Source organism: Saccopteryx bilineata, chromosome 1 (genome assembly GCF_036850765.1).
Source record: "Saccopteryx bilineata isolate mSacBil1 chromosome 1, mSacBil1_pri_phased_curated, whole genome shotgun sequence".
Lineage (NCBI taxonomy): Eukaryota > Metazoa > Chordata > Mammalia > Chiroptera > Emballonuridae > Saccopteryx > Saccopteryx bilineata.
In genome coordinates, this window is record NC_089490.1 from 288,350,586 (window position 1) to 288,362,774 (window position 12,189).

At 37.9% G+C, this 12,189-nt stretch overlaps 1 protein-coding gene across 3 annotated transcripts in view; it reads right to left on the reverse strand.

Moving 5' to 3' along the window:
• The window catches only part of CDH12 (cadherin 12), a 978,939-nt gene that overhangs the window by 15,202 nt on the left and 951,548 nt on the right, over positions 1-12,189 (reverse strand). For all 3 annotated transcript variants that reach the window (XM_066244110.1, XM_066244099.1, XM_066244105.1), the window contains one exon: positions 9,009-9,145. In XM_066244110.1, the coding sequence (XP_066100207.1) occupies positions 9,009-9,145 (137 nt within the window). The remainder of the gene's footprint in view (positions 1-9,008; positions 9,146-12,189) is intronic.

Genomic DNA, 12,189 nt, shown 5'->3' on the forward strand with positions numbered 1-12,189 from the left:
ATGAGGAATAATTGGCTTTATGCACAGCTCTCTTTATGTAGTATATTGAGATTCCATATAAGATTTCATTGACAAAGTTTCCTGATGATCTTCACAGTATGAAAATTATAGATTTATTTAAAAAAAATACACACACAAACATTTATAAATGCATCAACTTTGGCATAATCTTGCCCTATGATTCGTGTCAGAGCCAAGACTGGAATCCAAATCTCTTTTCTATGCTTTTCAGCTCCCGGTGATATCTGTCAACTGACTCAAAGAGCAAGAGACGCTGCCTGAGATCTGCCCATGTAAATATGATCAATTACTTTCAGTGAATCACATTTAAACTGAAATTTAGTCCCTGTGATGTGAAGAAGCCTACTTTACACTTTAGAGTCAAGGTAGTAGATTTTTAAAGTAAAATTTACCTAGTAGATATTCATTCAATAAAACTGACCAAATAGTAGAATGTTTCTAAGAACCAATTAGAAATGTAATTGTGGCCCTGGCCAGTTGGCTCAGTAGTAGAGCATCAGCCTGGCATGCAGGAGTCCCGGGTTCGATTCCTGGCCAGGGCACACAGGAGAAGCGTCCATCTGCTTCTCCACCCCTCCCCCTCTCCTTCCTCTCTGTCTCTCTCTTCCCTTCCCGCAGCCGAGGCTCCATTGGAGCAAAGATGGCCCGGGCGCTGGGGATGGCTCCTTGGCCTCTGCCCCAGGCGCTAGAGTGGCTCTGGTCGTGGCAGAGCGACGCCCCCTGGTGGGCAGAGCGTCGCCCCTGGTGGGCGTGCCAGGTGGATCCCGGTCGGGCGCATGCGGGAGTCTGTCTGACTGTCTCTCCCCGTTTCCAGCTTCAGAAAAGTACAAAAAAAAAAAAGTTAACTACAGGCCCTGGCCAGTTGGCTCAGTGGTAGAGCATAAGCTCAACATGTGGATGTCCTGGGTTCGATTCCCAGTCAGGGCACACAGGAGAAGTGACCATCTACTTCCTTCTTTCTCTCTCTCTCTTCCCCCCTGCAGCTTTGGCTTAGTTAGCTCAAGTGAGTTGGCCTTGGGCACTGAGGATGGCTTGATGACCTGCACCTCAGGTGCTAAGAGGCACCTGGTTGCTGACCAACAGAGCAACAACAGCCCCAGATGGGCAGGGCATCACTCCCTGGTGGGCCTGCCAGATGAATCCTGGTTGGGATGCATGCGGAAGTCTGTCTCACTGCCTCCCCTTCTCTCACTAAAAAAATAAATAAAAAGAGTCAATTAAATTCTCTGAGGAAATGTAACTATTTTAGATAACTGATCTGACTGTTTCATTTTCCAAAATCCATACTTATCTTTAGGGGTCTAGAGAATTTGGCCTGTTGGCTCCTATTAGTGTGAACAAGATAAGGGCCTAATATCCAAAATATGCAAAAGGCAACCTTCTAAAATGGATTCCAATAATCCTCACTTCTTGATACTCACATGAGTTGCCTTCCTGTAACTCCCTACCCTTAAGTGTGGTCTAAATCTAGTGATTTGCTTCTAGTGATTCTGAATAGAATGTGGTAAAGAGATACTAGATATATCAGATATGACATCTTCTCACTGTTGCAGGGAGCAGGACTATAATCAAAGGAGCAAAATCCCATCTTGGAATCAACCCCTTCTTTTTCCAGTCTCTCTGCAGATCATATTGAGAATGCCACAACCTATCAGTGGGTATGGGTACTGAAGTCCTCAATGTTTTATTCATCCAGCTCAGTGAGGATCTTGTCGAGTCTGTCGAATCCACCTCTGTGCCTATGTCCATACTGTTCAGGATCTTCTTGATGTCACTGGCACAAGGAAGGCATTGTCCCTAAGATTAGCCAGCAGGTAGGAGGAGATGTATGTAGGTATGTGAAATATTTCAATAGTGAGAGAAATTATCATGGGATCCTACAAAACGGAGTCATTAGAGATTGTTGTAGCTTGAGACTGCTGTGGTAATTTATTCTTATGTAGCATAGATAAAAATCTACCTAATCACCCCACTACTGTGCACATGTTCCTGTACATATTTCCTTATTTTCATAGTTTGTGTTTGATTTCTAAAATGCAAATTCACTATTGATTTCTAGTATGTAAGCATGATAGATAGCATATGTCAAGACTAACAATAATTTTAGCCTGACCAGGCGGTGGTGAAGTGGATGGGACATTGGACTAGGATGCAGAGGACCCAAGATTCGAAACCCTGAGGTTTCTGGCTTGAGCGCGGGCTCATCTGGTTTAAGCAAAGCTCATCAGCTTGAGCTCAAGGTCGTTGGCTTGAAGCCCAAGGTCGCTGACTTGAGCAAGGGGTCATTTCATCTGCTGTAGCCCTCCAGTCAAGGCACACATGAGAAAGCAATCAATGAGAAACTAAGGTGCCGCAAACTTCTCCCTCCCTTCTTGTTTGTCTGTCCCTATCTGTCACTCTCTCTTTCTCTCTCTGTCACAAAAAGTAATAATAATAATTTTAAGAATTATATGTAATTGCTAAAGTGTATATACTTTTTACTATATTTCACTTTAATTTCTAAGAATATAAAAATCACATTGACTAAGATTACTTCTTAATATTTAAAATTAATGGAATGAAGCATAAGCAAGTGAATAGTTGTTACTGTGGAACTAGTTTTTAAAGTGAGAGAGTCAAGGACCCAAATCTTAGCTTGTTTGTCATTTGCTGTGTGACACTAAGCTGCGAACAAAAGATCTCTGATCCTTTATTTCCTACAATTAGGTTCCTACCTTGAACCTCACTTATAAAACGTAGATGATAATATTCATCTTGAATTTCCAAATACAAAACTATTAGAAAAGTTCAGTTCATTAGCTTATTATTGCTTACTATTATACTATAAAAATTAGGTGTGTACTTCTCATTTGGTCTCAGAATACATTTCATACTTAACTATTTGGCACACAGGCAGATGAAATCCTATGGAAAATTCTACCACAAATTTTATTTCTTTCTCGTTAAATCTTTCATCACTTAATGACCATATTCTGGTCAGTCATAATCTTTTGCAACCATCCCCTGGAGATTATATAAGAACATACTTAAATCTGAAGTCCCTGGAATTCAGCTTAACTTGCAAAGTTATAATTTATTAAAGTTCTCTCTTTTGATTAATTTCCAACTACTCCTAAACTTTAATGTCTAAAAAATAGGCCTCGGTCTTAGTTTTCTTATAATCTATAACAAATAATGATTTACACATACGTGATATTTTATACAAGTTTATAAGAACAAATGTATAACTTTATATTGAACCTAAATTATGGATAGTAATTTCAGAGTTTGATCTTTCTGTACATATAAAAATATTACTTGCATTGTGTTGAAGTAAAAAGAACTTATAGCAAAGTAGATTTATATACCAAATAACCTTAAAAATTAATTACCCAGATATTTAATCTCAACTCATAATGGTATATATACAAAATTTTTCCTAAATTTAGTAAGTTAATTCACTGATGTTTTTACCTATTCTACAATGAATGGAACTAATCTGTAGTAATCCTTGTTATTACATGAACAAGAAAAAAAAATTATTTCTAGCATCATCAGTTTATTTTATAATTATATAAAATATGTTCTAAGATGTTCATGTAGTTATTTTTTGTTATTTTCCTTAATGATATTTGTTATAGTGACACCAAAAAAGAAAAAAGAAAGATTTCCATGTTGAAATGTTCTGATAATTTCAATGAGGTGAATTTTTGAAGCTTCTATCTCTTTAAAAAGTTTCAAGATATGGATCATGAAAACAGCAAAGTAGCAAAGCATAAAAGAATTATTAGAAGTCTAATAAAATTATTTGGACTTCCAACTACAGCAACACTGATTAATGACTGCTTTTTAATTAATTGGAAGTTATTCAATCATTGTACCATTTCATTTCACATGAAAGTTAGGGCCAAACATATGCTAGTTCAATCTGCAATAAGGTATACTTATATGATTTTGTTCTTCTTGGCAGAGCAAGTGTGGGCTATTTATTTATCAGTCATCCAGTATGATTATAGTTTTCTGCTCAGCTGGCTAGTTCAATCAGTGAAAATAGCCTAATGCATAAAGTTTATTTTTAATCTCTGTGAATTCAAGCAAAACAAAGCCCACAATAAGCTACTCTTAGGCTGAATCTTTAATCGCCATAATGTATGTGTTTAGCCTCTTTACTTTCCACACAGATATATGATGTTTGCCCCAGCAGATTTCCCAAAGGCTCTAAAGTCTGTGCACACTGTGGTCTTTAAGTAAATCGTGAAATAAACCTGGGACAAGTAGACATTTTAGAAATATTAGCTTGCCATCACTCTTATATTCTGTAGAGATAGATAGATGATAGATAGATAAATGATAGGTAGATAGATAGATAGATAGATGACAGATAGACATTTAATGTGTCTAAATCACAGTCCTATATATGTTTCAGTAAGGACCAATGTAACTTATGAGACTTCACATATTAGGGTTTCCCAGTTTTTACTTAAGTAAATTCTATAGTTACTGGGTTGCTGTGGCAGAGCCAATATGTGCCCAACTTGATAATTTAAAAAATAGTATGCTCTGTATTTGAAAAATCTAAGTATTAGAGGATCAATAACACTTGCTTCCACTGTAAGAGTCCACAGTCTCCTTCCAGACCTGATGCTACATAGTGGATGATGATATTGGTAGCTGGGGTAGCCACCACTACCAGAGACCTTCCAGAGCTACTTCTCCTGGAGGTAAGTAAGGTACAGGGGTCTACTTCTACTTCAAACAACAAGTGTAAGTTTTGTGTGTGCATTTATAAGAAAGTTTAGGTTAGATTGGACAGTTTTCTAATTAATAATCTATGAACAATATATCTTTAATGAAGTTATTTGAAAAGACTGCCTCTGGTTAGTTGTCAATAACTATGTTCAAGCTAATAAAGTGAATTTAATATGGTTCACAAAGGTCTTTTCTTTTTCTTCTTTCTTTCTTCCTTCATTTCTTTCTTTCTTTCTTTCTTTCTTTCTTTCTTTCTTTCTTTCTTTCTTTCTTTCTTCTTCTTTTTTTCTTTCTTATTGTTTTTTAAGTGAGAAGAGGGGAGAGAAAGACATACACTCTCCCAAGCGCCCCAACCAGGATCCACTCGGCAACCCTAGTCTAAGGAGGACATTCAGACCAAACAAGCTATCCTCAGCACCCGAGCAGTGCTTGAACCAGTCAAGCCACTGGCTGCAGAAGGGGAAAAGAGAGAGAAAAAGGAGAGTGATGGGGAAAGAAGCAGGTGGTCACTTCTCCTGTGTGCCCTGACGGGGGATCAAACCCAGGACATCCATATACCAGGCCAATGCTCTATCCACTAAGCAAACAGGCCAGGTCTTATACTCAATAACTTAGACAACTTACTTTCACCATATTGGCAAACATCTAAAGAAACTAAAGCTAATTTTCTAAGGACAACATGGTTAAACGGCCCCCAACATTCTGGATAAATAAAATAATTGAAAGTTAGCATAAAAGGGATGCTGAATAACATATATAACTGTAATAGGATGTGACAGGAAGAGAAATGCCAGGTATAAAAGGCAACTTTAGGAAAACAAAGAGAATGGGATCAGGAGGGACCCCAAAAGGGAGACTGGCTTTCTGTTCTTCTGATAGTATCTCTGCTCAGACAGTTGACTGGATCATCTAGATTCAAAGCTCAACTGAGCAAGGAGGGAAAGAGACTGCAGGACAAAGGACAGCCTGCAAGGTGCCTACATAGCATGACAAAGATGTGACAATTTTCCCAGGGTCAAGTTGGAATAGCAGAAAGGAGCTGAAGTTGAGAAATTATATTGTTAATTCAGTGATTCTCAAAGTGTGCACCAGAGTACACTGGTGTGCCCTAGAAGATTTTCAGGTGTGCCCTATGGTATTCCAGAGAAATATTTATATGTGCCAGTTGGGGACCAAAATACCAACAGGATTTTTGGAGTTTAGATTTTTGGGGGACAGATGTGTGGGGAACTGGCTGTAAACTGAAGTTCTGCCCAACTCCCCACCTCATTTGCCTGATTAGGTTGCAAAAGGCTGTTAAGCTGTGGTGCTGGATTGTTTACACTACCCCCCATGTTCCCAAGAAAGACTGGAGGCAAGTTTCTTCTATTCTTTGTTTGGTGTAAAGTTAAGATGATATGTATGGTGGGGGTTTTCTGCACTCAACACAATTAAGAGTAAAAAGAAAGGAATTATTCAATGTATTGATGAGGAAATGAGAGTTTGCCTTTCAAATATATGCCCAAACATTGAAGAAATCACTAGGAGACATCAGGCTCATATTTCTCAGAAACACAAGAATTAAAAAACTTAACACATTTGCGCCAGGATCTGCCGAATTGACTAAATATTACTAAAATGTATCTATATATATAAAAGATAACTTTTTTGTCTTTTTTCTTTTAATTCCTCTTTTTTACAAATTCTAAAAAGCATAACTCAAAAAATGTAACATAAAAATAGTTTTTAATGTCAGAATAAATTTAATTTTGTTGTATTTATTTCACTGAATTATCATAAAAGCACACTTGGACTTTATATTTTTTATTAATATTTGACTTCATTACTATAGCATTTCTCAGAAATTTATATATAGTGTGCCTACAATTTTTTGTAGGATTTTAAATATGCCCGACTTCAAAAAGTTTGAGAACCACTTTGTTAATTCATCAACAAAGGTTACCTCCTGCACAAAGAGGCCTTGGAATTAAGAGGTTGTGAGATGTCCCATTGGGTGCCCATATCAAGTTTCTATACAGATAAGATGATCGACATTAAATAACTAAATAAAAAAAAAAACACAGAGTATAACCTTGTTTGGGCAACTGTCTTACTGTCAATCCATTTTAGTCATAGATGCATTGGTGACCCAACACTATATGGGGGCAGATAAGAGAGATTCGTGCATTTTTATTTCCTTTTCTCTTTTCCACTCCAACAAACTAGGGAATCTGTTTCCTCAGAAGCAAGGAATCATAGTTTCAATTTATAGTGTCATTGAGTTCTGCAGTTCTATATTGCAGTACAGCAACAAATGGCCTCAAAATGTAGTTGTTTGAAATAATTACACTTTTTGTATTTCTCACAATTTTGTGGGTTAGAATTTGGGCCGGATTTGGCTGGGTATAGATTCCATTTCCCACGGTATTGACAGAAGTTGTGCTGTGGCCATTCAGCTGGCAAGTGGCCTGGATGGGAGGTTTTGAGCTTCATTCATGTACTCAGACCACTAACAGGTATGGTTGAAAGGCTGAGCTGACCTGGAATGGTCAACCTCACCAACAACATGTGACCTCAGCACAGTCAGTCTGCTCACATGACAGGTTATTATTCCAACTTATAAGGTGGAAGTTGTATTTATTTTTATGTTAGGTTTACCTTTAATAATCAAGTTACCTTTAGTTATCAGTTACTTTTAGTTTATTAAAGTGAAATTAGCTAAAGATGTCATTAAGGCCTGGGAATAAGTGTCTGACTATCCATGATTAGAAACAGATGTTGAGATAAACAAAACTGTTTCCTGTTTACACCCCACTGAGCTGATATTAATCACAAACTGCTCAAACAACATCATCACAGGTAGCTCTTCCCCTGCACTCAGAGGTGAAATTAGCTGCCAACCTATTTGTACCACATTCACAAAAGGAAACAGAATGAAAAATACTCAGAAGTGATTTCCCCAAATCTTTCAAGAAAACTTAAGCAGAAGGACTGCATGATAGATACACTTTTGTTACAAACAGCTATATGGATACCCAGAAGTCAGTGCTTGCATATAATTTATTACTTGAAGAAGTTGTGATAACATCTTTGATGGTCCAGACAAACAAATAAAACCTAGAATCACCCAGTCTGTAAGATTATCTTCTGGACCAAGCAGGGATCAACACAAGGAGTCATTCTTAACAAATTCTATAACTTCTGAGAGACTCTTTGAATAAGTGTCCTTAAAATTCCTATATATTAAACACTGATAATTAAAAATTATATTCTAATGAAAGCAGAGAGAGGGAAGAGAGATAATTTTTTTTTAAATGCTGTCTTCAACTTCAGAAAGTATTTCAAAATGGGTGATTTGATGTTAGAATTATTTCCTCCTGCATGGCCAATGAAGCGCCCAGTGGTATATGAGGATCTGTTGGGCAAATGTGTTTGAAAAATTTGTATTTTTTGAGTTTGCTCACTTTTCATGTTAAAAAATGGCACTGGGCAGTGCCAGGTATGTGATCTGTGAAATTGCAAATTACCTTCCTGCTTAGGAAGGGCCATTGTTTTGCTAGTGTTTATTGGAGGAGAGGTTTTTGCGCCAGAAAGTTTTAAAAGGAGAAGGAGAGAGAAGCCATGTTTGCAGTGAGAGCAGACAGAATGCAGGATGCTGAGGAAGAGTCAAGTTGTGCAGAGAGAGAAGGTGTGCAGATGGGGAACCAGAGCTGAGGAGCTTTTCCAAGCTCTGCTGAGACTGGTGCGGCCTTTGATTCTAGGAGAAACCGGAGAAGATTCTCCTGGTTGTAGAACTGGAGAAGGTGTCAGTGGCTTTGTGAGCCCTGTGTGTCTGTTTTCTTATCAGCCAGTGTGAGACTTTAATAAAGAAATGGCCCACCATTTTTTGGCTCCACTGTATCTTTACTATCTGTCCGAATTCAATGAGAACCTGCATGTGAATGGCCATGATGGCAGCGGCCCTTGGCCTTACAGGGTTCGATATGGAAAGGAAATGAGAACTATGGTGCACTTTTTGAGGGTACAGCGTGGAAAGGGAGAAGGTCACACAATGAAAACCAGTCCTAGATATTCATGCAACCCTGTAAACAGGGCTCACTGGCAGCTGTCACAATTTCTCTGGACTTATGTTATGAGGAAAAGGAACAGGCTTCTGAGTTTCCCCAGGAGACCACTCAGCTGTCAGTCCAAAAATGAAAAACACCTCAGCAGGGAGTCGTTTAAGAGTGTTAAATCCAAAAGCTGCAGTATAACATTGATTCCGTCCATGCCATACTTACTAACTTTACGCGCAATTATGGAGAAATTATACTGCGCAGTGCTTTCTCTGTCCAGCAATTCATTAGTGGCGATAGTTCCTTCAGTTCCATCTATTGTAAAGTAGCTGTCCCCATCACTCTTCCAATCTATGAAGTACCTATACATAAAAGGAGTAGATGCAAATGTGCTATGATTACACATTAATCATAATGGCAGTCAGGCGAACTTGACACAGTCTTTATTTTTTCTCCCTGTAGCTATTACCCACCTTGCAATAAAGAAGAGTGTAAATGACAGTTTCTTTATTGCAAAGTCAGTATGCTCAAGGGGAAACTGGAAATAATGAAAGATTTAGTACTCCTGCTGTTCATATTATTTTAGGGTCTTGACACCTTGAAAGCTCAGCAGAGACTAAAATTCTAAAGCTGACCATGGGTTTCCTTAACCTGCTGAATATTAAAACTTTTTCAAGCAGTGAATGATTCTTTAATGATGGCTTTGGGAAGAGCTGGGGGTGGGGGAGGCTTTTGGAAACAGCTACAGAGGACTTTGGCCAGAGCAGAAGGAGAATCTTTGTTTTCACAGATAGAAAAAAAAAATCATAGTATAGAAACTGAGAGGATATTTTTTAACTGACAATGTGGTAATTGTACAGAAATATTTCCCTCAAACACATATAAAAGGCCCACTGTTGTTTTATTACTCTATATATCCAGGCACCTTTCAAAAAACCAGTGACCTTGGCTAATCATATCTTTTTATCTTCTTTATTAGCTAACCTTTTGGTAATAACAGATATTGCCTTTTTCTGAGTGAAGGAGCTAGACTAAAGAATCCAAGAAAAAGAATAAAACCACATAAATTGAATGTATATAAATTGTTAGGTAACAACAGAAATATAGTAATATAAATAAAATTATTTCCCAACGTATGTTTTCAATCATAATAACAGACATTTTGAAATCTTACCATGTGCTGACATTGCTCCCAATGCTTACATATATTTAGATATTTAAACCCCACAGAAGAGCACAATTAATCTTTCCATTTTTATTTATGAGGAAACTGCAGCATAGCAGTATTAAGAAATTTGCCCAAGTTCATAAAACTAGAAAGTTTTAGAGCTGATTTTGAACCAGGTTTTCCTTAAAATTATTATTATATAGTCTTACCAATTTTAAATAAATATTTTCCATGAAAGGGCTCTGCTAATCAAAAGGCCCAATGAACCATATATTTATCACCATTATTCAGCTGGTTGAATCAAGGCAGGGTCATTACAAACAGGAGCATAAAGCAGATGACATTATCATAATCAGCCCATCTAAATCCTCAGACCAAGAGAGTGACCTATTCATTTACCATGGGAAGTACTTAAGAAATGTATTTCAAAATAGCATGGTATTTGTTGGTCAAATAAGTTTATAAATATGATCTATATGTTTGCTCACTTATAGTTTGCATTGGGTGTGGGAGACAGGCTGTAAGCAGGTAGGGTCGTTATAGCCTAAGGCAGCGGTTCTCAACGTGTGGGTCGTGACCCCAGTGGGGGTCAAACAACCAAAACACAGGGGTCGCCTAAAGCCATCGGAAATACATATTTTATTTAAAAATGTATGGTATAATAAATATGTATTTTCCGATGGCTTTAGGCGACCCGTGTTTTGGTCGTTCGACCCCCACCGGGGTCGCGACCCACAGGTTGAGAACCGCTGGCCTAAGGCTTAGTTTTAAGACTAAGCTATTCCCCACACCCTTGACTGTTGCATAATATGGGGTGGTGCACTCTCATGAGGAATCCCATTATGCCTCAGATAAGTGACTTTGTATCAGAGACTTTCTTGTTTGTATATTGGATTAAAGGTTTTGATTTCTACACCATAAAATAGTGCAGAGGAGCCCATGCTGGGGGAGAGCAGAGAAAGACCACGTGGAGGAGAAGAGAAGCAGCCAAGATGGTGGAGTGCTGAAGGAGAAGCCAGTCTGTGCAGAGTTTGTGCAGAGAGAAGGAGATGGGGAACAGAGGTGAATAAGGCTAGTTAGGTAGAAACCTCTGATTCCTGGAAACTCGGATAAGTCAGTGGTTTTGGGAGCCCTGAATGGAAAGGAAGTGTTTTCCCACTTTGTATATTTCTTGCCTGCTGGGTGCAAGCTAGGATTAAAAATAATGGCTCACCAGTTCTTGGCTCTGTTTTTCATTACCGTCTGTCCGAATCAAATGTGAACCTGCATGTGAATGGCCATGATGGCGGCCCCTGGCCTTACAGTATTCTTTTGACAAGCTGTTTTTGAAATTAGGGCTGTTTGCATATTTTGCGTGCTAAATCAAAACTACTTTCACTTTAAAAATGAAATTTATAGCTCTTACCTTGTCAATATTTGTTAGTGACTGTTTTTTATACCAGAAGACTGCTGAGTATTATAGGATCAAGATATGAGCCATGCTGTTAATCTGCCTTTGATAATTCTCTTGTTGATTTGAGGGGTAAGAATGTATTGATGCCCTGTGATTTCAATGTTGTATCCTGTCTCATAAAAATGTTCTCAAAAATTATATATGAAGTTAAGTCACATTTGAAAAAGAGTTCAGGATATAATAAGATTAATTATCCCTATTATGTAATCCTTTTCTAAAAAAGAAAGTTTTTTCTCATAGTACCTCTTTTCAGTACCTTTAGTCAACTGGGCCCTTGCCTAAATAAAGGAAAAAATTGCTACTGAACCCCTTTAGTGTCTATAGCATTGTATAATTCATTAAAATATTTGGTCAGTGCCCACAATGCTCTAGACACTGTACCAGGATTGAGACATAGAGTCAATACAGTACAGTCCTACCAACGAAGAATCTCGTTGGGCAGAGACAATTGAACAGAAGATCTTAACACCCACTGGAGGAACAAAGAAGACATTATAGAGAGCAAAGAAAAGATGCTTAGTTCAAACCTATTGCTTCAGGCAAATCTTCCTGATGTTTAGCTGATATTGTAAGAGTATAAGAACATTATTAGGAGGCAAACAAAGTGAAGGGAGCAGGAAAGTTTTTTCAGGAAGCTGAAACAGCAGTAGCCAAGCCATAGAATTTGCGTGAGGAACTGACTGTAAATTGTTGGGAACTATGGAAAAATATCTGAATGGCATGATGACATGAAAAATGATAAGTAATTTAGGTTGAAAAGTGGATTATAAATTATGATAAGGAGG